The sequence below is a fragment of the Dipodomys merriami genome, unplaced genomic scaffold (assembly GCF_024711535.1).
Source record: "Dipodomys merriami isolate MVZ:Mamm:240054 unplaced genomic scaffold, mDipMer1.0.p SCAF_33, whole genome shotgun sequence".
NCBI lineage: Eukaryota > Metazoa > Chordata > Mammalia > Rodentia > Heteromyidae > Dipodomys > Dipodomys merriami.
This window is the reverse complement of record NW_027204826.1, coordinates 17,768,226-17,793,925: the sequence shown is the minus strand read 5'-3', so window position 1 is coordinate 17,793,925 and position 25,700 is coordinate 17,768,226. Positions and strand designations below refer to the sequence as shown.

General features: G+C 55.3%; 2 protein-coding genes across 4 annotated transcripts in view; both read left to right on the top strand.

Moving 5' to 3' along the window:
- Cpeb1 (cytoplasmic polyadenylation element binding protein 1) overlaps positions 1-21,152 on the top strand; it is a 57,063-nt gene extending 35,911 nt beyond the window's left edge. For all 3 annotated transcript variants that reach the window (XM_070043337.1, XM_070043336.1, XM_070043338.1), the window contains exons 4-12: positions 7,114-7,337; positions 10,054-10,309; positions 12,591-12,704; positions 12,934-13,023; positions 13,735-13,871; positions 16,551-16,749; positions 18,158-18,252; positions 18,721-18,801; positions 19,756-21,152. In XM_070043337.1, coding sequence (XP_069899438.1) covers positions 7,114-7,337; positions 10,054-10,309; positions 12,591-12,704; positions 12,934-13,023; positions 13,735-13,871; positions 16,551-16,749; positions 18,158-18,252; positions 18,721-18,801; positions 19,756-19,866 — 1,307 coding nt within the window. In that variant the 3' untranslated portion in view covers positions 19,867-21,152. The remainder of the gene's footprint in view (positions 1-7,113; positions 7,338-10,053; positions 10,310-12,590; positions 12,705-12,933; positions 13,024-13,734; positions 13,872-16,550; positions 16,750-18,157; positions 18,253-18,720; positions 18,802-19,755) is intronic.
- Positions 21,153-22,420: 1,268 nt separating this feature from the next.
- Positions 22,421-25,109, top strand: Rps17 (ribosomal protein S17). The gene is made up of 5 exons (XM_070042748.1): positions 22,421-22,509; positions 22,658-22,809; positions 23,514-23,619; positions 23,843-23,908; positions 24,989-25,109. Exons 1-5 carry the CDS (start codon positions 22,507-22,509, stop codon positions 25,067-25,069), a joined length of 408 nt encoding a protein of 135 aa, XP_069898849.1. The 5' UTR covers positions 22,421-22,506; the 3' UTR covers positions 25,070-25,109.
- Positions 25,110-25,700: the final 591 nt, after the last annotated feature.

Below are 25,700 nucleotides of genomic sequence, written 5' to 3'. Positions count from 1 at the left end.
ATTCTAGTAACTTCTAGAGAACGTTGATGCTTTGCTGCAGTTTTCAGCCTACATTGAAGCGTGAGGTTTTTTGATGGGGTCAAGTAGTCTGTTTAGGAGCAGTTTTGGTGTAGGGAGGACAGAAAACGTGGGAAGCAATGTGAGAGCAGCTGTTTCCTGCATGAAGCAGTGGGGGTGCTTGCTGATGTGTTTTCTCCAAGATTGGGAGTGCCCTTGGGGGCAGGGAGGGGCCGGGAATGCACTCCCACATTTATAAGTTCTCCAGAGTTGGGTGTTCAGTAGTGGACTGGAGTCACAGCCAAAGGGGTCTGTGTTCCATGCTGCCTTCCCCCCTTCCTGCCTTCAGAGAGGTTCTTAGAAAGCACTCTAGAACCAAAGATGAGGAAGAGAAGATGGGTTCTAGGCTATGCATCTCCCCATGGCCATCCCCATTAGAGTCAAGGGTTGATGGAGGAGTGCTGGCCGCTCCCTGCTCCAGCAGGCCTGCAGCTCAGCGGCGCGGTGCAGGCCCAGCTCCAGTGCCAGGCCACGCGCTGTCACAGTTGCTGCCATCAGACCTGGTCCCTTTGTGCTCTTGGGGAGGCTTCTGAAAACTCCAGCAGTGACTCAGCTGTAAAGCCCACAGGAGCTGGCATAGAAGGGTGAAAGCCGACAGAGTTAACAGTCTAAATATATCTCTGCTGATTTGGTCTCTTGTAGTCTCTGAGGTGGCATTAATGAGCTGGAACCCTCTGCCTGGCTAGGCTGTAGAGGGACAATTAGGTCAGGGTAGGGCATCAGACTGTGGGTCACCATCTCTAGAAACTTGGCTTATTTTATGGGCTAAAGTACATCTCATGCCAACTTTATGCAGATTCTATTACTGACATTCATTTATCCCATCTTCTCTATCATTTGTACATACTTTCCCTCATATACACACACACATATGTAAAACATCTTCTGAACCATTTAGGATGAAGACAGTCTTTATCAATACACAAAACAGTGAGGAATGCATTCGGGGCTCTTTAACTGTCATGTTCCACGGTCTCCAGGTGGTGTGGAAATGTCTCAAATAGCATTCACACACATCTGCTCCAAGCAGTGGCTACGTAGCAAGCCCCGTGTCTCTGCTGGGTCCCGTGGCAGTCTTGCATGTACTTCCTGAAGGCTCCTGAGTCCATGCCACTCTCCCCGTAGGCTCCCTGTTAGTCCTGAGTCTTACTGCCACCCTCTTCTGCCTCCACCCACCTGTGCTTTTCAAGATCACAGTCCTGGGAGGCCAGGTTCAGCCACTTTGGTTTCTGTGCTCCCCCATACCCACCTATTTCTGAGTGCTCGTCGTTCTACCATGAGATTTGTGTTTACTTGTAACGTTAATCTGTATGTGAAGTGAATAATCCCATATCAACAGTGTTTTGGGAGTTGTTAGGGCATTGATTAGAAACGTGAAGTATAAAGCCTCAGGGTTTTTTTTTTTGTTGTTGTTTGTTTTGGACAGTTGTGGGGCTTGAACTCTAGGCCTGGGCGCTGTCCCTCAGCTCTTCAGCTCAAGGCGAGCACTCTACCACTTGAGCCACAGTGCCACTTCTGGTTTTCTGGTGGTTAACTGGACATGAAAGAGTCTTACGGACATTCCTGCCCGAGCTGGCTTTGAACCGTGATCCTCAGATCTCAGCCTCCTGGATAGCTAGGATGACAGGCATGAGCCACTGGTACTCAGCTGAAGTCTCAGGTTTTCTAAATGAGTACTTAATTTTAAATTCTATTTTAATTTTAATTTTTTTTGGCTGGTCGTGGGGCCTGAACTCTGGGCCTGGGTGCTGTCCCTCAGCTCTTCAGCTCAAGGCTAGCACTTTACCACTTTAGCCACAGCCCTATTTCTGACTTTTCCTGCTTATATGGTGCTGAGGAATTGAACCCAGGGCCTCATGCATGCAAGGTAAGCCCCGTACCACTGAGCCACATTCCCAGCCCTTGCTTAATTTTTTATGCTTGTCCTGAGGCTTGAACTTGGGGCATGGGCACTGCCCTTGAGCTTTTTTGCTCGAGGCTTGTACTCTACCACTTGAGCCACAGCTAGCTTCTGGCATTTTGATGTGTAATTGGAGATAAGAGTCTCAGGACTTTTCTTCCCAGGCTGGCTTTGAACCATGATCCTCAAATCTCAAAGATTATAGCCACCAGCACCTAGCTCCAAGATGCATTTTTTTTTTTGTCAGTTGTTGGAGGGGCTTGAACCCAGGACCTGAGTACTGTCTCTTAGCTCTTTTGCTTAGGCTAGTGCTCTACCACTTTGAGCTACAGCTCCTCTTCTGGATTTGAGTGGTAATTGGAGATCAGAGTCTCACAGGGACTTTTCTGCCTGGGCTGACTTTGAACTCAGCCTCCTGAGTAGCTAGGATGACAGGCGTGAGCCACTGGTGCCTGGCTCAAGATGCATTTTTTTTTAGTGAGTTCTTACAAAGGCAAAACCATGGCTAAGTTTCAAGGCCTGCATGCTCTAAGTACTGTGGCACTGATTTCTTGTAAATGGGGCTGTTTGTCTGTGGCTGATGATCTGAACACAAAGGAGATGTGCAAGAACAAGAAGACGAAGGTGGGGTTCTGACAACTCTGAGACAAGGGGCTGGTGAAGTGGTGCACTGCTGAAGAAGGTGGGTCTGAGAGGACGGCCCTCCCGCCAGCCACCTGTCATCCACACGCAGTGGTAGCTAGCCCCTGACCACGTTTCCTTTGTGAAGATGCAGCAATACCCACTTGGTAGGAGCTGTGGAAGATTACTTACCTAGAGCGCCTCTGGCATGTGCTAGATAAGTTCAGTAACCAGAAGTCTCTATGCGTGAATGGAAGGCATGGCCAGCCACGACTCGGGAGCTCCCAAGGAGCTGGGCTTCATTCATGTGCAGTGTGGGTTGTGCTGCCGTGTCTCCACGCACCCTCTTGTCTCACCCCTTCCCTAGAGTTCACAGACTGGTGAGTGCTCTGTCCAGCGTCTACTTTAGCTGAAAAGTTACTCGTTTGTTTTGTTTTTGCTGGTACTAGGACTTGAATTCAGGGCCTCAAGCTTTCCCTTGGCTTTTTTTTTTTTTAATCAGGGCTGGTGTTCTACTATTTGAGCCATACTTCCTAGTTCTGTTTTTTTTCCCCTTGATTAACTGGAGATAAGAGTCTTACCGATCTGTCTGCCTGAGCTGGTTTCAAACCACAATCCTGTATCTCAGTCTCCTACATAGCTAGGATTATAAGGGTGAGTCACTGCTGTTGCTGGAGGTTTTGCTGCTTCCTGGCCATGCGGGGTTACTCACCTCATCCACCTCAGGGTGCTCCACGTGCTCCCAATCCTCTCCTATCTCCAGAGACATCTACACCTGTTGCTTTGTTTCACTCAGGCCCAGCTATCACCATGGGTCCCTTTCCTGTCTTTATCGATCCCTGCCTTGTTTCAGACCTTATACTCAAGCTTAGTTTCCATTTCCTGGACCTCATCACACTTAGAGCTAAAATACTCGCTGTCCTGCCTACTCCCATTTGCCTCCTCCACTCCTTCTAGAGCTCTGCCTCCTCCTGCCTGCCTCCTGCAATCCTAGAGCTTCTCAGCTCATGGAAATGGCAGATTCTCTGTGTATTTGCTCCCAGTCCACTGACTCTCTTCTGTATATAACACGTAACATGCTATCTGTTCTTTAATTCTTCATTGCTGCCATCCCATTTTCTCCTTCTTGCCCCTCAAGGGAAAAATCATAGTCCTCTGTGGGTCTGGTGTTTATCCAGCCCTCTTAGCTCTGCCATAGAAAGCCCTTCAGGTCCAGCGTAAACTTAGTCTCTGTCTCTGCACGTGCTGCTCTGGAGCACTCTTCTGTTTCCTTGGCCCATCCTCAGTGGCTCTTCACACCGCTTCTCCGTTGTCTCTCAGTTACCCTCAGGATGAAGTCAGGACTCACTGGGCCGTCCAGGCTCACTGTTCACCCTGAGCTTGTTCTATGAAGTGTGGAGGAGGAGGAGGAGGTCTGGGGTTACAGTGCTGGTTGCCAGGCACCACTGCAGCAGGGTGGAGCTCTAGTCAGTCTGCACCTCTGCTGCCCCTCAAGCCTGGGCATAGGGACTCCCATTTCTCATTTCTTAGAGGCAGGGGTTCTTTGAGGATAACTTGGGAAGTTTGCCAGGGATTATTTCTGATGGGTGTTCTGGGTAGTTTGAGACACAATTAATGTAGTTAAAGCTGGTGCTCTGAAAATGGCTTTGAAAGGCCTAGGTTAAAAGAAATGTTTCAGTCGGGCACCAGTGGCTCATGCCTGTCATCCTAGCTACTCGGGAGGCTGAGATCTGAGGATCATGGTTCAAAGCCAGCCAGGGCAGGAAAATCCCTGAGACTTATCTTCAATTAACCACCAGAAAACTGGAAATGGCACTGTGGCTCAAGTGGTAGAGCACTTTCCTGAGCTAAAGAGCTCAGGGACAGTGCCCTGGCCCAGAGTTCAAGCCCCATGACTGACCAAAAAAAAAAATGTTTCTGGCTGGGAAGGTGGCTCAATGGTAGAGAATTTGCCTTGCATGCATGAGGCCCTGGGTTTGATTCCTCAGCACCACATAAGCAGATAAAGCTGGAAGTGGCGCTGTGGCTCAAGCGGTAGAGCGCTAGCCTTGAGCTGAAGAGCTGAGGGACAGCGCCCAGGCCCAGAGTTCAGGCCCCACGACCGACAAAAAAAAAGTTTCAGGGCTGGGAAGGTGGCTTAGTGATAGACTACTTGCCTAGCGTGCATAAAGCCTGGGTTCAATTCCTCAATATCACATAATTTTTTTTAAAAGGAAGTTTCTTGACGTGATAGTAGCAACCCATCTCCTTGGTAGATGTGGCATAGCTCCCGGTTCCCCATGGACACCAGACTAGCATTCCAAAGACAGATCACACCAGGTATTAGCCAGGATGTGGTTGGGCTGAAACTCAGCACTGCTGGTGGAATGAGGTGTGTCTACACTGTAGAGTAATAATCTGATAACTGGGGCTGGGAAGGTGGCTCAGTGGTAGAGCGCTTGCCTTGCATGCCAGAGGCCCTGGGTTCGATTCCTCAGCACCACATAAGCAAAAAGAAAAAAACCGGAAGTGGCGCTGTGGCTCAAGTGGTAGAGTGCTAGCCTTCAGCCAAAGAGCTGAGGGACAGCGCCCAGGCCCAGAGTTCAGGCCCCACGACCGAACCCAAAAACAAAAATTAAAAAAAAATCTGATAACTAAACCCACAGGCTCACACCTGTCACCCTAGCTATGCAGGAGGCTGTGATCTGAGGATCACAGTCTGAAGCCAGCCTGGGCAGAAAAGTCCATGAGACTCTTAGCTCCAATAAACTACTCAGAAAAAGCTAGACATGACACTGTGGCTCAAGTGGCAGAGTGTTAACCTTGAGCACTAAAAGGCTCAGGACAGTGCCCAGGCCCTAAGTTCAAGCCCCAGGATCAGCAGGGGGAAAAAAAAAGTAAAAACAGTGTTCCAAGCCGGCCATCAGTAGCTCATGCCAATAATCCTAGGTACTTAGGAGGCTGAGATCTGAGGATCATGGTTTAAAGCCAGCCTGGGCAGGAAAATCCATGAGACTCTTACCTCCAATTAACCATCAAAAATCTGGAAGTGGATTTGTGACTCAGGTAGTAGGCCTCAAGCACAAAAGCGCAGGGACAGTGCCCAGACCCTGAGTTCCAAGACCCAGGAGGACAGGCACACACAAGGAAAGATTCGTACAGTAGGTAAGCTACTCTGTCTCCTCTGGAAGGGGAGTTGTGCTGGGTGGGGCAGGAGGATCTGAGCCCTGGTAGCAGCTACCCTGGAGCATCCCTGGGAGCATGCCTGGACTCTGATGCCACACTCCTGGAGGGGTTTATTCTTGTCTTTTGGGACTCTCCCCAGCCAGTCCTAGCCAAGCACTCATACTAACAGAACCCTGGGAGCAGCAGCCCTGAATTGCTGGTCAGGCTGGAGTGGACCAGTTACAATCCTGTTAACAAGCACGTACTTGATTGTGGTTTTACCACAGCCATTTTGAGACCTATTTTTCCTCCATTCTTTGGGTGAAAATAAATCAAGTTATGACTTCCACCCTAGACACAGAGCCCTGCCCCCCAGCTCCACGCTGTGCTTTTTTTTTTTTTTTTTTGTCGGGGGTCTTGAACTCTGGGTTTGGGTGCTGTCCCTGCGCTCTTCAGCTCAAGGCGAGCGCTCTATAGCTTGAGCCACAGCATCACTTCCAGTTTTCTGGTGGTTTATTGCAGATAAGAGTCTTGGGGCCTTTCCTGCCTGGGCTGGCTTTGAACAGTGATCCTCAGATCTCAGCCTCCTGAGTAGCTAGAATTACAGGTGTGAGCCACCGGCGCCCGGCTTAACGCTGTGCTTTTTCACTCCTTGTCCTCATGGGTGAAGAACATGCTTTGCTCAAGACACTCATTTCCCAAGACCAAGTGTTGAAAATGGTGCTCTTTTCTGCGGAGTCCTTTCCATCTGTTCCCTGATAACTGAACCCTCCTAACAATGTTATGGAATTGCTGGCATTTTACCCAAGATGCCTCAGAGAAGTGGCGAGGTTTCCCGGAGCCTCCCGCAGGTATCAGGCCCAGGGTTCCAGCCCAGGTTTGTGTTAAAGTCAGCAAGTAGACTTAACCCTGTGAACCTCCCTGCTGTCCTAAATGTTCCACATCCAGGTGTCTATAGAAGGAGGTTTATAGACGGTACGAGTCTGCACAAGGGCATTTGAGATAGCAGATGTGCTGTGCTGTGCTAGACCTCGGAGGTATTGAGCACAAGTCTATATTTCAGTGTATGTCTGGCACCGGACAGGTGGGAATTCTACTGGTAAATGCACTGCAGCAGCAGAATGGCTTGGGATTCCTCGTTAGGCTGCAGGTATATGCAGACACCAGTAGCCACTATGACCCAGGCCGTGAGACAGCAGTGAACCTGCAAGCAGAGAGAAGCTCTGCTGCTCCAGTGGCAGTCAGTATGGTGCTGCATCTACCAGGCCTGTGCTCTGCCATCTTCCCTGTGGTCCTGCCTTGCCTGGCTGTGTGAGAAAAGAGAAAGGTTTTTGTCTGGGAAAAAAAGAGGTCATAAAATTTCCTCTCCTTTTTCTCTTTTTGTCCTCTAGTGTTGAGCATGCTTCATAATCCACTGGGAAATGTCCTAGGAAAAAATCCCTTGAGCTTCCTGCCTCTGGATCCTCTTGGGCCTGATCTGGACAAGTTTCCAGCACCTTCTGTTAGAGGACCCCGCTTGGACACCCGGCCCATCCTGGACTCCCGTTCTAGCAGCCCCTCTGACTCAGACACAAGCGGCTTCAGCTCCGGATCGGACCATCTCTCGGACTTGATTGTATGTACCGAGGGCAGCAGGCAGCAGGCAGAGCAGGGCAGGGGCAGTGTGGCCCATGTGTCTGTGGGAAGGAGGGTGGAGGCCATCTGTCCTAGAGCGTGAGCTGGGGAGCCTGTGCTGTGCATGCAGGCTGGGAGGCGGGCGTGGGGTCTTTACAGCCTCCCAGCCCAGCAGAACCGAGGCACTTTGAATACCCATGAGCAGTGTGTTCTAGGACCTGCGCTAAGTGCTCTCTTTTTCCTTGTTACTCGAAAAGCTGTCTAAAAACAGACCATCCGAGAGGTAAATATAGGTGTCCTAGGAGTGCTGTTGTTTCCTGATGTACCTGGTATTTTCTTTAGACTTTAAGTGGTATCATTTATATGCCTTTATATATGTTATCTTAAAGTCTTTTTAAAAAATATTGTTATTATAAAGATGATATACAGAGGGGTTAGTGTTTCATAAGTCAGGTAATAAGTATCTTACTAAAAATGTTAAGCCAGGTGCTTGTGGCTCATGCCTATATTCCTAGCTACTCAGGAGTCTGAGATCTGCATATTGTGATTTAAAGCCAGTCTGGGCAGGAAAGTCTGCAAGACTCTAATCTCCAGCTAACCATCAAAACCAAAACCAACATGGAAGTGTTGCTGTGGCTCAAGTGATAGAGCACTAGTCTTGAGCACAAAAGCTCAGGCCATGAATTTAAGCCCCAGGACTGGCACACACAGAAAGATTTTAAGTCATAATTTATTAAATGAGGTTAGTTAAGTAGCAGCCCTAAGATTTTAATCCAGCTTTGACTGTAGCTCCTGCACTTTCCCCTGACTCATGCTGGCTCTCAGTCTGAGGCTACCCCAGATCAGTGAAGTGCTGCTTTGCAGTTGCTTTGTGCCTTTCATGGTCTACATCTACAGCTGTACACAGCATGTCACAAGGCCAAGCTTAGCACCTGCCATGCCTAGTAGAGGCGGCACATGGTTGAGAGGAGCTGGCAGGAAGAAGGGCTGGCACGGCTGGCTGACGGGCAGAGCGAGTGGCTCCCTGATGTGGGCAATTTCAGCCACCACTGAGCCTCGTTTTCTGTTACCACATTCCCGAGCTGAATGTCCAGCCCTCGTCTCTTCCATACCGAGGACTGACAGCATGCACGGTGCTCATGGGCTTCAGAGCTCTCCCTGAGCTTGGCGTTGGAGGCTGGCCTTGGTGTTGCCACTATATAATCTGTTCGGGTCTCAGGTTCTTAGAAGGGCATCCAAAGCAAACACCCTTTCCTGCCCCTGCGGCCACATGGGGTGCTGCCAGCCCTTTGTTACTTAGGAACTTAGTTGTGACCAACTATTTGATGATGAAACTTTCGCAGGTATCCTACTCAAGCGTTAATTGGGAAGAGGAAAAAACAGTTTTTTGGATTTGCAGACGCTGTTCTATAAGCCAGCTATTTAGATGTGTTGGTACTGTGTCCTTTACCCTGCTGAGTTGGGATGGTGAGCTATGACATACACGTGTTTAGCATAGTGTTCCCATACATCTCTTTTTTGATGGGACGGGGGGCGGGGGGGGGGGAGGGAGGGGTGGTGGTAAACAAGGTCTCTCTGTTTAAAGCCCAGATTGGCTTTGAATTCCTGGTCTCCTCCCTCAGTCTCCCTAGAGCTGGGGTTACATGTACAAGGATACCACAACCAGGTCCCATACAACTCTGATAGAACACAGAGCCTGCTCAAGGAAAGAATGTTGGCATTCTTCTCCTAGGAATATGACCAAAGAAAATAAAATAGAAACAAGCTATATCTTCGCTAGTTAGGACTGAAAACTTGAAGAACATTTCGTGTATATGGTGCCTGTCACGGTAATGTGCCCTTGTGAGTCTAGCTACTTAGTATGTGGAGGCAGGAGATCAGGTTTTCAAGCCAGCCCAGGGAACATAGCATGAACCTGTCTCCAAAATAATGAATATGAGATGTAGTTGACTCTGTAAATAAAACACAAATTCATTAAAGATGTATGAAAACATATGGCAGTGCTGGGTGCCGGTGACTCACACCCATAATCCTCAGAAGGCTGAGATCTAAGGGTCATGGTTCAAATCCACCCTGAGCAGGAAAGTCTATGAGACTCTTATCTCGAATTAACTACCAGAAAACTGAAGTGGTGTTGTGGCTCAAAGTGGTAGAGCACTAGCTTTGAGCAGAAGAGCTCAGGGACAGTGCCCAGACACTGAGTTCACGCCTCATGACAGACCAAAAACCAAAGAGCAACCACAAACCTGTCTGGAAATATGGATAAAATGTTGGATGGGTAGAGGTGAACTTGATTAAATCACAGTATAGCCTACAACTAATCTTTTTTTTTTTTTTTGTCGGTCATGGGGCTTGAACTCTGGGCCTGGGCGCTCTCCCTGGGCTCTTCAGCTCAAGGCGAGGGCTCTACCACTTGAGCTACAGCACCACTTCCGGTTTTCTGGTGGTTTATTGGAGATAGGAGTCTCACGGTCTCTCCTGCCCGGGCTGGCTTTGAACCACGATCCTCAGATCTCAGCCTCCTAAGTAGCTAGGATTACAGGCGTGAGCCACCAGCGCCCGGCCCTACAACTAATCTTAAATGCATGGGAAGAAAATCTAAAGAAAATATATTCAGTGATAAGCGGGTGTTAGGTATTTTCCACAATTTCCGTTGTACAGTTACTGCTTTATAGCAAACAGCCTTTGGAAATCTCTCTTCCTTCCTCCTTCCTTAGTCGAGCCTTCGCATTTCCCCTCCTCTGCCCTTCCTATCCTTGGCCGGGGGCAATCCCCGGGACGCTCTGAAGATGGGCGTGGGGTCCCGGATGGACCAGGAGCCGGCCACTCTCGCTGCAGTCGCCCCCTCCACAGCCAGTGCTTCCAAGAGATGCTGGCCAGGAGCATCTGTGTGGCCGTCCTGGCACCTCCTGGAGGCGCCCAAAGACCCCTTCAGCATAGAGCGAGAGGCCAGGCTGCACCGGCAAGCTGCAGGTGAGTGGGGCCCGAGCCTGGTTCTGGGAATGGAGAGGTGGCACCCTGTCATACCGGGGACACCAGTTAGCTTCCCCGACCTGCACAGAGCCCCTGCTCTGGGTGGGAAAGAGCAACTTTTGAGACTGGGTCTCCAGAAAGCCACAGCCCGGTGTGCCAGGCGCCTCGTGGGCTTGGAGCTACCTCTCACAGTGGGCTTCCCTGGAGACCGCCACGCCGTCCTCACCCGTGGCTCTCCCGTTGGAGGGTTTGCGGAGGCAAACTGGGAGCAGATGGCTGGAGCCGTGTCTGCTTGGGTCCCGGTGCTCGCTGGTTGGTATTCTCTGGTGTACTGCGGATGGGTGGTCCGTGGTGTCCCCCTCAGAGGTGGGGGGGAGCCATTTTGTTGCCGAAGGGGTTTGGTATTTGTAATGTCGTATTTTGGGTATACACATGATCAGTGCTGCAGGTGGCCTGGCTGTATGGTCACGTGTCAAATGTTTTCTTAGGCCTAGATGGGCCGTTGTTCCTACCCTGGCTCGAAGGTACCGGTGTTATCCCGTGCCTCAGTTTCCAAGGAGGCCTTAAGCATCTGTCAGTTAAATGGTTGTAGGCACGTGTTGGATCTATTTTCCATCTTACGCTGGTGCTTGAAAGTAAGTGAGCTGTATTTGCTGGTGATGAGGGGAGGTGCCGACGGGCCGCTGTCCCGAGGGCCTAGCGTTGGCGACCAAGTGTGTGGAGGTTTCTGTCTGCTCCTGAGCTTGTTTTCCCGCAGCACTGCTGCTTGGGTGGCTGCTGCCGCTGGCAGCCGTCTCTGTGCCTTCTCTGCCGCCTTGTGCTCTGGGAGATGACATTACCCGGGTTTTAGATGAGGCCATTATATTGACTTCCATTTTTGCCATAAAACATTGCTGGCAATGCCCAATTTCTTGCTGTAGCAACACACTGGGCCTGTTTCCTTTTCAGGACTGGCTTTGTTGCATGTCCTCGTCCTGTTGGTGGCTGAGGGAGGAGGGTCAATGTGCCACGCCCAGCTTGTCCCCACCAGGGCCAGCCTCTGATGGAGAAGGGCCTTGGTTACCAAGAACAGGCCTCAAGAAGCAAGGACAAGCTGGTGGCACATACTGTCACCCCAGCATCAGAAGGGAGCAAGTTTGAGGCCAGCTTGAGCTATATACTGACCGAGATCCTTTCCCAAAACTAAATGACAACAATGAAAAAGAAATAGAGGTAGACCAAACAAAAGATGATCCCAAACCTGTATGGCAGGAAGGGCTCTTCTTTCTTTAAGGTTTTTGTGTGTGTGTCACAGTCTTGCTGTGGACTCTAGGCTGAATTTGAACCCATAGTCCTCCTGCATCTACCAACTACATACTGGGGTAATTAGTGTGTGCCACCGCGACAGGAGGGAGTTCTTAACACTTGTGTCTGACACACATTGAAAGGAAAGGGTTGAGAATGAATCTACTCTCACATCATATAAGCAGAAAACAAGGCCGTGTGTGTCCAGGTGCTGTAAATATGGCTCTGGTGGTTAGGGGGCGTGGTTGGGGAACCATTGGGAACACCCCCCGTCTTGTTGAGTTGCTTGTGGTAGTTTTTTTTTTTTTTTTTTTTTTTTTTTTTTTTTTGTCGGTCGTGGGGCTTGAACTCTGGGCTTGGGCGCTGTCCCTCAGCTCTTCAGCTCAAGGCGAGCGCTCTACCACTTGAGCTATAGCGCCACTTCCGGTTTTCTGGTGGTTTATTGGAGATAGGAGTCTCATGGTATCTCCTGCCCGGGCTGGCTTTGAACCGCGATCCTCAGATCTCAGCCTCCTGAGTAGCTAGGATTACAGGCGTGAGCCACCAGCGCCCGGCGCTTGTGGTAGTTTTTATTGGTAGTGTGACTGCAGAGTTCAGAACCAAGACAGGTTAATAATGTAGCATTCCTCTTGAACACTGGAGAGAAAGTCTGCTTGGATGACTCAGCCTGCAGGAGGGATTGAGTACACCGCTGCTCTGTTTATTTTCTTGCAATTATAAATGAGCACTATAAGCAGTAACAAGGTAAAGTTGCTTTGTGGCTAGTGTACCAGTCATATATTTGAAAATAGCTCAGGTTAGAGCATTTTTTCCCTCTCTTTCTGGTGTTCTTTCCATTTTGGAGGGACAGCCCTGGTGAGTTGGGATTAGCAGACTCCACTGACTGGTGAGAGGAAGCAGCCATGGCTCCCGCCCTGGCGGTAGGTTAAGGCTGTGGCCAGGGAAGGATGGTGACCTCCGGGTTCTCTGACCCCTCCACTCTTGTCCTTGGCCAAAGCTGTGAATGAAGCCACCTGCACCTGGAGTGGCCAGCTTCCCCCCCGGAGCTACAAGAACCCCATCTACTCGTGCAAGGTGTTCCTGGGAGGCGTCCCCTGGGACATTACGGAAGGTGAGCTCCCTCCACAGCCTCGGCCACCACAGTCCCCCTGGCTCAGCATTTCACAGCCCGGTGCTCTGCTGTCAACAGAGGTCACCAGAGGTCAGGTCCCCCGGTGTCTCCCCCACCGTGAGCCTGCAAGGAAGACGTGTGGGACCCTGTGCTGGGCTTTTCCTGTGTGTGGGGAGGGCACGCCCCTGTGCTGTCCTCACTCCTCCTGTTCTTCTCTGCCTCTTTGCAGCGGGATTGGTTAACACCTTCCGTGTGTTTGGCTCTCTGAGTGTGGAGTGGCCTGGTAAGGATGGCAAGCACCCCCGGTGCCCTCCCAAAGGTAATGTACCTAAAGGTAATGCACACGTGGTAGGTTTTTTTTGCCCTCCTCGTATGTAACTGTCCCACGCGGTGCTGGGCTGGGCCTGCGCATGCGGGTCCTTCGGTAGCTCTCCAGGCCTGTCCTCCCTCCTCAGCCTCACACACCTCCTGGCCCCTGTGTCCTCTGTCTGTCTGCACTCACAGTCCAGACCCAAGCCCCAGGACATGTTCCACCCGGGGTGACGTATCCCTCTCACTTTCTCTGCTGCCATTTGGGTTGTGGCCTGACCTAATTCTGAGATCCCTTTAGAGTAGGCAGGAATGAGGACCGAGCACCTGATTCCTCTCTGATCTGAAATGAGATCCTGTCCCTGTGCTGTTGAGACTCTCTGCCATCTTCCCAGAATTAAGCCAGGGGTTTACCTGTGCTCTTGAAGCAATCCCTCGTCTCTTGGTGGCCCCCAGCGCTGCCACCTCCAGGCTCTGCTGCCCTGAGCAGGCCTGTGTTCTGAGGCAGTGTGTTTGTGGTAGGATCCTGCTCTGCTGGCCAGTGCCTTCGCCTCCCTGGCAGGAAATGCCACACCGCACTTTCCCTGGGCCTGGCCGCAGGGCATGGCCAGGGCTTCCGTTCACAATTCACCAGGGGCAGACCTCCCTGCTGCAACAGGGAGCCAGCGGAGCCAGCTGCCTGCGGGACTCACGCGGCGCTGTCTCCTCTTGTTGGGAACAGGATATGTGTACCTGGTATTCGAGCTCCAGAAGTCTGTGCGGGCCTTGCTTCAGGCTTGCTCTCACGACCCTCTCAGCCCCGACGGCCTGAGTGAATATTACTTCAAAATGTCCAGTCGGCGGATGCGCTGTAAGGAGGTGAGTCAGCGCCGTGGCCGCAGCCCGCCCTCTGCCCTCCAGTCCAGGATGTCAGCGGCATGCCCTTTCTGGGTGAGGGGGCCGGTGGGTTCCTTATCAGGGTGGATGTGCAGGCGGCAGGCTAGCACAGAGAGGCTCAGGGACAGCGCCCCGGCCCTGAGTTCAAACCCCACAGTTGGAAGAAAAAAAAAAATCTTCGGGCCTTAATGGCCTTGGGGGTAATGGGAATGTGTGCATTCGTGCACCGGCCTCCTGCCTGTGGCGATCAGGTGATCCCCTCCCTTCCTACCTTGCCCAGACCCGTCCTAGGGGCTCTCTCTGTGTAGACATAGCCGGCGCTTCCTGCTCTCAGGCAGAGCCTCTTCCCCTCTGAGGTGGCTGGCGGGTTCTCCTCCAGCCCACACCCACCAAGGTTTCTTCCTTCCCACTAGTGGTGTCATTTTCTCTGTGACACTCTCCGTTCACCTGGTGACGTCAGTGCTGTGTCCCTGGCTTCATGGAGTTATTCACTTTGGAGAGCCTCATCCCAGTCCTGGTGGGGTTTAGAAATCTCCACTCTATTCAGGCTCTCAGAGTGGTTCTAGTGGATGGAGTTGGAGAGTCACGTGTTCTGGGTTCAAGAGCACATTGCTTTTGTGATATGGGGCTAGATACTTAATATCTCTGAATGTTCACTTCCTCATCTATAAAACAAGGAGCTAAAATTAACTTTTTTAATTAAAAAGATCAAGTGTTGTCAGGGTTTAGAAGGAGACAGGAATATGCATAGCCCAAGGTTTTCAGGGCAGTAAAGCTACTCTGGTTTTGTAATGGGGGGTAGATGTCATTATAACTCAGTCTGAACCCTCAGAATACATGACAGAAATCAAGGTGAGCTGTGGGTGTGAGGGCCGCTGTGTCACACCCGCCCAGCGTGCCATGTGTTGGTGGTTGGGGACGTGAAACTCCTGGTGCCTTCTGCTCACTTCACCGTAAACTCAACTGCTTTCAAAAATCACATCTGTATTTTCACATTTTTAACGTAAGAGGGAAACATCTTCTCAAGACGGTCAAAATATATTAACATAACCCGTTAACAAATCTGTTTTTTTTTTTAATATAGTTGTTTCCAGTATTACTTAAGTTCTTTCTTAGTGACAGAGCAAATGTATTCTCTGGCTGCCCACAGCTCCCATAGCTGTGACCCATAGCTCCCTCCTTCCCTTGGTCCTCTTGCTACATGGTGCTTGGGCAGCAGCTTGACCTCCTCACATCACACAGGCTTTCCCCTCGCTCCCTGCTTCTGCACACGGAACGGCACCCCGTGGAGCGCCCACCCTGAGGGCCCTGGTAACACGCGCTCCCTCCCACGCCCTCCTCATTGCCTTACAGAAATTGGACATGTTTCTGTGATGCTTTAAAGGCTACAAGCTGTTCTACTTCTCTAACTCTTCTTTTTCCTTTGTATCTTCCTCCGACTCCCATTCACTCCTTCCTTTCTTTCCACTCTGGATTAAGTGCTCACTTGGTGGCTAGGCTCGGGCCTGTAGACCAGATTGATTTGGGCTTTGCTTCCAGTTCCTGTTGACCCGGATTGGCCCAGGCCTCCGCTTCCTGTGGGGCCCTCCTTTGGGATGTCCTATGGGCCTCACTGCTTCTGTGCTGGGATTGGCTTCCCTGGGTAACTCTGCCTGGACTATCGTTCCTGACTCCCTTGCCCCGTCCTGGCAGTCTGGCTTCCGCAGGCTTTTTTCTCTGTTCTGCGCCTGCAGTGCCACTGCCACCATCCAGGGCTCGGCTGCTGCTCCTTTAGACTTGGCCAGTTTCTTTTTTTTGTCGGTCGTGGGGCTTGAACTCTGGGCCTGGGCGCTGTCCCTCAGCTCTTCAGCTCAAGGCTAGTGCTCTACCACTTGAGCTATAGCGCCACTTCTGGTTTTCTGGTGGTTGATTGGAAATAAGAGTTTCATGGACTTTCCTGCCTGAGCTGGCTTTGAACCAAGATCCTCAGATCTCAGCCTCCTGAGTAGCTAGGATGACAGGCGTGAGCCACCAGCGCCCGGTGGACTTGACCAGTTTCTACCTCAGGTCTCTTAATTATTTCACAACTGGTGTTAAAGATCATCGATCACTTTTCCAAAAACATCTGTTGGCTGGCTGTCTGCGAATTCATAGTGGACTCTTCTGCCTACTCTACCATTTTGTTTCTGGCCTTAGAAGTTTTAGAGGCAAATACACCATCAACTCCTGGCCAGCGTTCCTCAGTCTGTGGGGCCTCTGTGCTGATGCTGAGCTCCGCTGCCAGTGCCCGGCTGCTGCCTCCCATGCCAGTGCTTGTCTCCCCAGCCTCGGACCTGTCTGCTCTCAGCTCCTAACTGCTCTGTGAATCCTTCCTTTCCTGGGGCGAGGCCAAGTGTGCTGTTTATTCTCAGTCTCCAGGACCCTGGTGGCGGCTGTGCACAGCGGCAGGTTCCTGGGCTGACAGGTGGCCTGTTGTTTACTCTCCAGGATGGTGAGTGACGCTCTTCCACTTGCTTTCACATGAACGCCAGTTGTACTGGTGCTGGTGCCTGGCACAGGTGATAATGTCTTTTCAGCCCTGCTCAGCCCAGCGGACCCCGCAGGTACCTCTGGAGCACGTGCCTGCCATCCAGGACACTCTCTGGCTCTCTGCAGGGCTGATGGGCCTTTTTGGGGTTCCAGGTGCAGGTGATCCCCTGGGTCCTGGCTGACAGCAACTTCGTCCGGAGCCCGTCCCAGAGGCTGGACCCCAGCAGGACGGTGTTCGTGGGTGCCCTGCACGGGATGCTCAATGCCGAGGCCCTGGCTGCCATCTTGAATGACCTGTTTGGTGGAGTGGTGTATGCTGGGATTGACACTGATAAGCACAAGTACCCCATTGGTGAGTGTCCTGCTGACACGGATAAGCCCAAGCACTCCTCTCACACTCTTGGTGAGCGTCCTGCTCCTGTGTCGGCATGAGGCGACGCCTTGGCGCAGGCAGGGAGAGGCCTGACCCTGCCTGCAGGGTCACACGTGCCAGCAGCCTCACATCAGCCCCTCCCTGACAGGCCACCAGGGCCGGCCCCAGCCCCTTTGCACTCAGCTTCCATTCCCAGCCCCATGTGGGGGGACAGTGCAGGCTCTGGTGCAGCGAGATTGAAGTGGTAGCTGTTGGTAGCTCAGGGTTGTCAGCTGACCCGTCAGGGCCGACCCAAGCAATACTCAATTACCACGCCCTTCTGAACTTACCCAGTGTCCTTTATTTAGAAGGTTTTGAGTACAGGGGAAGTGGCAGCCGTCCATCTACAATCCCAGCTACTTGGAGGCAACGATGAGGAGGATCCCAGTTCAAGGCCAGCCCAGGCATAAGGCCCGTCACACAGGGCGAGGCAGCTGCATGGCTGTGAACCCCACTGCCTGGGGAGGGACGGGTGGGCATGGATAGGAGGACCACAGTCTGAGGCTTGCCCTGAGCCCCTCTCTGAAGAAATAAAGCAGAGGCTGGGGTTGCAGTTCAAGTGGCAGTGTGTCTGCCTGGCAAGTGCACAGGCTCAAGCCCCGGGACTGCCAGAAAAGAAAGCAGGTTCTTGAAATGCTCCAGGCCGTCTAGGGGCAGAGACCAGGCCAGCTGGAGGAGGAAACCGCCTGCCTCCGTTTGTGGGAGTCTCTGCGACTACCACTGGGTTCTGACCAGCTCCTGTGAGCAGGGTTATTTCGCAGACACGGAGGTGGAGTTCGGAAGTGGAGCGTGGAGCCTCAACTCTGCGGTGCATATGTGTCAGACCCTCCCCACCCCAGCTTTCCGTCTGCAGCCCACACCACGTCTGGAGGAGCACGGTGTGCTGCTAGGCAGGGCTCCTCCCGACTGAGAACAAGGACGCCAGGGCTGCAGGGCGCAGGCGGCACCTGGCAGGACAGGGCTTCGGATCTCCTGCTAGGGCTTCCGGCCTGTTGTCCTCCAGAGGGGGGTTCCACCCTGAACCTGCTTCTGATCTCCCCGTCAGTCTGCATGGAGGGGCTCTGCTCCTCCCCTCCCCGCGGGGCAGCTCCTGCCCACGTGACTGTGGTAGCCTCTGTTGAACTGTGGCTCTGTGGCTGTTGCAAGTGAGGTGTTGCTAAAATGATTATTTTGGACACATGGGTTCAGGAAGATGGTTCCCCCCTTTTATTTTGAAATTACTGCTACAAAACTAGAAGTTAGACGCCTGCTAGCATGATCCTTCTGTTGGGCAGCACTGGCATAGACGCAGGGCGTGGTGGTGTTGGCGCGGGCACTGGAGCTGGGCTGAGCCCTGTCTTGCTCCTAGGTTCTGGTCGTGTGACGTTCAGTAACCAGCGCAGTTACCTGAAAGCCGTCAGTGCCGCTTTTGTGGAGATCAAAACTACCAAGTTCACCAAGAAGGTGAGTGGGCTGGTTTCTGGCCTCATTCTGGGGGTGTCTGAGGGTCTGGGCCAGTTGCTGCCCAGTTCAGGCCTGCATCTAGGGACCCAGCCAGCTGCAGAATACGCATGAGGTTAGGGGTTTGGTTGTCTGGTCTTGGGCTCCGCAGGAAGGAGACAGTGGGACAGGTGAGCTGCCCAAGGGTGTAGGGTGCCTGGCCGCACATGGCCTCTGTCTGCTGAGTGGCGCAGCTTCCCCTTCTCTGGATTCCCTACACCTGCCTGGTGGGGGCCTAGGTGGGTCCGGGAGAAGACGGCTTGGCCCAGCACCACCTGAGCTGTCTCCCAGGACCCTGTCCGACCCCTGCCCCCTCATCTCTCTGGCATCTGGCATTCTGACACGGGGCCATGACCCTGTGTGCCTGGGCCGCGATGGTGCTTCTGGCCCCGTCAGAAGAGCCGTTTCACCCTCCTCCGTGCTTGTCTGCAGGTCCAGATTGACCCCTATCTAGAAGACTCTCTTTGTCACATCTGCAGCTCTCAGCCTGGTCCTTTCTTCTGTCGTGATCAGGTGAGTCCCCACTCCCTGGAGAGGTCTGTGACCTCCATTAACAATGGTTAAGCCCTACTTGTGACATACGGTGGTGGAGCTGAGTGGGAGCAGAGGAGAGAGCAGACGTGGACCCGTGATGAGTGGCGTGGCTGGAACTCCAGGGGATGCTTGTTGAGTGGAGTCTTCTTCGTGCACTGCCGCTCTGTCAAGTGGATCAGTGAGCCAGATCACAGAATGATCTGCGCTCAAGTCTCCAGACGGATTTCTCTCCCTTCTGAGGGGAACCTGGGCCCTGGAGTTTGCTCCCCTCTGTCCCTGGCCCACGCTGCTACTTGTGTCTGGTTAGTCACCGAGTCAGCAACAGGCAGTGCGGCCTCGTTCCACGGGATGTTTCTGGGTGATGGCACACGCGCAGGGCTGGTGTGGCGGGCAGGGAATGTGCCGGGACCTTGTTAACAGGTGCCGTCTGAGTCGGCGGGTTCGGGTGAGTACTGGCGTCTGTGGTGTTGATGCTTCTGTCATGATGTGCTCTGAGGGACAGTACACACTAGCCGTCCACACAGGCGTGCGTTTTGCTTCTCACAGTGATGCTGTGGTCCTGGGAGGCTCTGTAGTGTGAGTTCAGTGTGGGTAGGCAAAATCTGGCAAGTGCTCCCAGGGACAGCAGCCTTCCCCGGGGCTCAGAGGCTGGACCAATACAGAGGTGTCTGTCCCCACTTCCCGGAGGAAACAGGCACGTCACCCCAGCAGTCCTCCCACGCTGGCCGCACGTGCTGACCCAGCTGCTGTGGGCAGGCAGGGCAGTGAATGGAAGAATAGTTGCAGGCGGGAGGGGCGCAGGGAGCGGTGTGCTCCGGCACCCCTGAAACAAGACGGGCCTAACGGCCTCTTTCTGCTGGCTGAGGCTGGCACAGGGCCCTAGGCCTCTGCGGGTGTGGCGGTGCCATCTCCCCTCTCTGTTCCGCCACCCAGGTCTGCTTCAAGTACTTCTGTCGGAGCTGCTGGCACTGGCGGCACAGCACGGAGGGCTTGCGCCACCACAGCCCGCTGATGCGGAATCAGAAGAATCGGGAGGCCAGCTAGAGGAGCCGGCCTCTGGCAGAGCCGGGGCGCCGCGGCTGGCGGGTCGGCCACAGTCCCGCAGTCCCTAGCCACTGGTGACCAGGGGGCCGGCTTCTCCAGGACAAGGGAAAATTGTAGTCACCTTTGCACTTGCTGAGTCTGTCTTTGTTTCTGCACTAATCGATGCACAGTGAGTTTTGTCGGGCTTTGTTTTCAGGGTGTGCGCCATGGCAGGCATCCTCTGGCTCACCCCAAGCGACTCCATCCTTCTCCTAGATTTCAGTTCCTCATTTTGCATATGAGAAGCAAAAAAAAAAAAAAAAAGGAACTATGTGTCCAGAAGGCGTTGACTGGGCTGCCTGCACCTAGGTTTGTTTATGCTCAGACGACATTCCTGCAGTAGGGATGGTGGCAGAGGCGGCAGGCCATTGGTTTCGTTCTTGCGGTTGCCATACAGTGCCTTTCCATTGTTTAACCCCCACCTGAACGGCATAAACTGAGTGTTCAGCTGGTGTTTTTTTACTGTAAACAACAAGGAGACTTTGCTCTTCATTTAAACCAAATCATATTTCATATTTTATGCTCGAGGGTTTTTACCGGTTCCTTTTTACACTCCTTAAAACAGTTTTTAAGTCGTTTGGAACAAGATACTTTTTTCTTTCCTGGCAGCTTTTAACATTAGCAGGTCTGTGTGCGAGGGACTGCGGGTCACTGTTCTCAAGAGTTGCAGATTCAAAGCATTTGCAACCAAGAACACATTTTTTTGTTTTATTTGAAACTGGACCGGAAGAAATGTTTGAGCGGCGGCTGCTGTATATAGTTTTAAGTGGTTACTGCACCTTCTTCAGTTGCACTTGCGTGGGGGAAGGGATGATAGTCATTTTTAATCACAAAGTCACAGGACTTTTTTCTTTTGTAACTGAGCTAAAAAAAAAAAAAAAAAAAAAAGGGCTGCTTTTGTGGTGGGGGCGGACGAGGCTCCCGAGCCCCCTGGGAGACCAGCTCCCTCCCCACACCTTTCATTGGAGCAGAGAGTCAACAATGGACTGAAATGCTACTGGGACTTGAAAACGACTTTTTCCTTTCCATTTCTTTAGTTTTAAATTACTACCTGCCCTTCCTAGGGAAGCTGTGTGCCAAAGAGCCAGTGTCATAGCCCTCCCCCGCGCCGCCCTGCTGTCCCAGCCGCTCGGGTTCTGTGAAGCTGTGTGAAGTCTCTACCTCATTGTAGCGCCTGCAGGCAGCCGCACTCCTGCAGTGTGTGGGGTGAGCTGTGGTGTAGTTTTTCTGGCACATAATAAACACGTTGCAGCAAGTTTGCTTTTGTCTCTGTGCTTGGGGTGTAGAAGCCAGTGGGGAGGGGGTCGGGAGCGGTGCTTGGCTCCAAGTGGCTAGGGCTGGCCTGAGCAGGACAGCTCTGGACTGGCGCCCAGACCTCAGTGGGACAGCTCAGGTCGGCGCCCAGGCCTGAGTTCAAGCCCCATGGCCTTGCCTGCGGCTTCTGTGAGGGGTCCAGCCTAGGAGGGCAGGGGACCTAGGGGGACGGAGGACCTAGGAGGGCAGGGGACCTAGGGGGACGGAGGACCTAGGAGGGCAGGGGACCTAGGGGGACGGAGGACCTAGGGGGACGGAGGACCTAGGAGGGCAGGGGACCTAGGAGGGCAGGGGACCTAGGGGGACGGAGGACCAACCCTCTCCATGGCCGGACCGGCCTCGAAGGTGGCAGAGACCGGCCCGGAGGCGGACCGCATGCGCACCCCGCCTGCCCTGCCCCCGCAGGAGGTCGGGGTCCGGGAAGTCAGGGGGTTGGGGATCGGGGGTCCGGGGTCGGGGAGCCAGGGATCTGGGATTCGGGGTCTGGGAGCCGGGAGATGGGGGGTCTGGGATCGGGGGTCGGGGGGCCGGGGATCTGGGATGGGGGGCCGGGATCAGGGGTCGGGGGAGAGGGGCCTGGGAGCCGGGGAATCGGGGCCGGGTTTCTGGGGTTGGGGGGAGGGGTCGGGGTCGGGGAGGGGTCAGGGTTCTGGGATCGGGGGTCGGGGTTCTAGGGTCGGGGGTCGAGGGCCGGGGATCTGGGATGGGGGGCCGGGATCGGGGGGGAGGGGCCTGGGAGCTGGGGGATCGGGGCCGGGTTTCTGGGGTTGGGGGGAGGGGTCGGGGGTCGGGGAGCCGGGGATCTGAGATCGGGGGGCCGGGGCCGGGCCCCCCAGGCTGTCCCGGCCGGCAGGGACGGGTGGTGGCCGCAGGGGTGGCGTGAAGACGCCGGGTCCTCACCTGCGGTGCGCGCAGGACGCGCTCCAGGCCGGGCGCGGCCGCCGGGTCCCGACCGAGAAGGCGGCGGCGCAGCCTGTGGCCCACGGGCTGCGCGCGTCCGCCCCGGTCCGGCCCGCGGCTCCAGGCGGGGCAGCGGTCTCGGGAGCCCAGGCGCGAAGCCTCCCCACGCCGCCACGCGCGGGGCGGGGCTTCGCGGGGCTGCGCCCAGGCCAGCCGGAGCGGCGGCGACCCCGCCCACCCCGCTCCACTTCCACCCCGGTCCGCCAGGGGGCGCCGCGGGCCCCAGCGCGCTCGGCGCCTCCCGGGCCGGGCGGAAGCGGCCTTCTGGCCGGAGCCTTATAGCTCTCCGTGGTGCTTCCTGTTTCCTCTTCCGCCGGGACCGCCGACATGGTAGGTGCTGGTCCGCCCGCCCCGCCGTCCGCATCCCCCTCCATCCTCGGCCCTCCGCGGGCCCCGGGCCCCGGGACTCCGGCAGGCTGGAGGCCGGCGGCGGCGTCCCCCGGACGGGGCGGCCGGTGACCGTCTCCCCCGCCCGCAGGGCCGCGTTCGCACCAAGACCGTGAAGAAGGCGGCGCGGGTCATCATCGAGAAGTACTACACGCGGCTGGGCAACGACTTCCACACCAACAAGCGCGTGTGCGAGGAGATCGCCATCATCCCCAGCAAGAAGCTCCGCAACAAGATCGCGGGGTGAGCGGGGCCGCGGGGCTGGGCTGGGCCGGGCTGCCCGGGGCTGGGCTGCGCGGGGCTGGGCTGCGCGGGGCTGGGCTGCGCGGGGCTGGGCTGCGCGGGGCTGGGCTGCCCGGGGCTGGGCTGCGCGGGGCTGGGCTGCGCGGGGCCGGGCTGCGCGGGGCCGGGCTGCGCGGGGCCGGGCTGCGCGGGGCTGGGCTGCGCGGGGCTGGGCTGCCCGGGGCTGGGCTGCGCGGGGCCGGGCTGCCCGGGGCTGGGCTGCGCTGTGCTGGGCTGTGCTGCGCGGGGCCGGGCTGGGCTGCGCTGTGCTGGGCTGGGCTGCGCGGGGCCGGGCTGCGCTGTGCTGGGCTGCGCTGTGCTGGGCCGGGCTGCGCGGGGCCGGGCTGCGCGGGGCCGGGCTGGGCTGCGCGGGGCCGGGCTGGGCTGCGCTGTGCTGGGCCGGGCTGCGCGGGGCCGGGCTGCGCTGGGCCGGGCTGCGCTGGGCCGGGCTGCGCGGGGCCGGGCTGCGCTGGGCCGGGCTGCGCTGGGCCGGGCTGCGCTGGGCCGGGCTGCGCGGGGCCGGGCTGCGCTGGGCCGGGCTCCGCGGGGCCGGGCTGCGCTGGGCCGCTCCCGGCTGCTCCCTTCCCGCCCGGGCCGGGCTGACCCGCGTGCCCTGGCACCAGGGCGAGCTGACGCGCTCCTGTCGTGGGCACGTGCGCCCCCAGGTATGTCACGCACCTGATGAAGCGGATTCAGAGGGGCCCGGTGCGGGGCATCTCCATCAAGCTGCAGGAGGAGGAGAGAGAAAGGAGGGATAACTACGTCCCGGAGGTAAGTCAACCTTTTGCCTGCCTTGGCCAAGACAGATGAAGGCCTCCTCCACGCGAGATCCCTTTGGCCGGTGCAGCGGGGCCCGGGCTTACGTGCCCTGAGCACCGGGCCGATGCCTGTGGAGTCTGGTGGCTCAGGCCGTGAACCACTTGGGTCTTTCTCACTCGGGAGGGAGGCAGGGTGAGGGGTCCAAACTGAGAGCGGCTCGCTCCTCCCCTCCTAGGTCTCAGCCCTGGACCAGGAGATCATTGAAGTTGATCCTGACACCAAGGAAATGCTGAAGCTCTTGGTGAGTGCCAGGCCTCTGAAAGGGTTCTGCTGTGGGAGGCAAGCACTGGATAAGCTGGGAATCAAACTGATGGTGGCCGTTAAAGGTCCAATGCTCACTTCAGAAAGAACTGGTCTCGGGCTGGGAAGGTGGCTCAGTGGTAGAGCGCTTGTCTTGCATGCCTGAGGCCCTGGGTTCGATTCCTCAGCACCACATAAGCAGAAAATGCTGGAAGTGGCGCTGGGGCTCAAGTGGTAGAGGACTAGCCTTGAGCTGAAGAGCTGAGGGACAGCGCCCAGGCCCACGACCGGACCCAAAAAATTAAAAAAAAAACAACCACAAAACTGGTCTCCTTCTCCAGGTGCACGCCAGTCAGAACGTTTCCTTCTGTGTTTATCTTTGACTATATTGCTCGGTGAAAGGAACAGGTTCATAAAGATAGCACGTTCCTGCCACCCCCTTTGGGAAAACAGAACAGCTACCGGCCCCTGACTTTCCTTACAGAGTCACTGTTCTGACTGCGAATGGTTTTTGTACTGGGCCTGAGGCACGAGCTGGGCCTGGATCTTCCCCTGAGCTTTTTTAAAGTTCATAGCTGGTCTCTACCTCTTGAGCCAGAGCTCCACTTCTGCTATTCTGGTGGCTTATCGGAGAGGAGTCTTGTGGATTCGCTGCCATCTGCGCAGGGCATTTGCAGTAGTGACTTCGTGGTATTGTGCCAGGGCTGGTCCTGGAGAGGCTTGGCTTTGTGTATGTGTGGGTATCCTGTGGGGACCCCTACCCCCAAAACCCGACTGTGCCAGGACATGCTTGCACGGCCTACATCCTTTCCTGCACACGGAGTCCTCTTTAGATGGTCCCCCGTGCTGTGAAAGCTGCTCGGCTGTAATGACCCACGAGGGGCCTTCCACACGGTGTGTGGTGGAGGGCGTCTGGTGGTGAGCCCCGGTCTGGCAGGGGTGCCCACGAGCGCCAGCCTGCTGTGCTTCCCATGAGGTCGCCTGACGGGGCCAGGTTGGGGGAAGGTTCTAGAAGGGGGGGTGCTGTGTGGCCGGGGAAATCCCCGGGGGGCGGCCGCTCACGCTGTCTGTTCTGTTCCAGGACTTCGGCAGCCTCTCCAACCTGCAGGTCACTCAGCCGACCGTGGGGATGAATTTCAAAACACCGCGTGGAGCTGTTTAATCTACTTTACTGTAATGTTTTCAATAAACCGGGACACCAACCTGGCCTCTGATCGCCCGGGGCAGCCGAGGGTGGAGCCAGGGCCAGCCCCTTCCGCCTTCTGGGGCGCAGGGCGTGGGGTCAGCCCAGCCTGCAGTGGGAAGGCTCCGCCAGCCTCTCTGGCCGGGCCGTGGGTGTTGTGGTTCCAGGTTCCAGGCAGGAGGAGTCTGGGTAGAGCCTGGAGCCGCAGAGTAGGATTTGAGGGTCTGAAGCGCTGGGGATCAGAACCAGGTTGTTGGTGTGTTGAGCTGGCCCAGGGGTGGGAGTGGCAGTGCTGGGGTTTGAACCCCCCGCTCAGGTGCTCTCTACAAACGCAGCCGTGCCAGGCAGTACCAAGGGCCGGCCAGTGACCCACCGGGGTTCCGTGCGCACGGGCACCTGGGTTTACACTCCGTCTCATCTCCTTACTGGGCTGCTCTGCTTGGTCCGCTCTGCCCGCCGTGGTGTCTGCGATGCCCCACACCCGCCTCTGCCCGCAGGCAGTGCTGCAGGTGAGACTCCTCCCAGGGCCTCCTCTCCAGCTAACGGGCCCCAGGCCTTCGCAGAAGTGGGGCTCGTGGTGAGGAGCCCGCCCTGTTCACGGAGTCCCTGC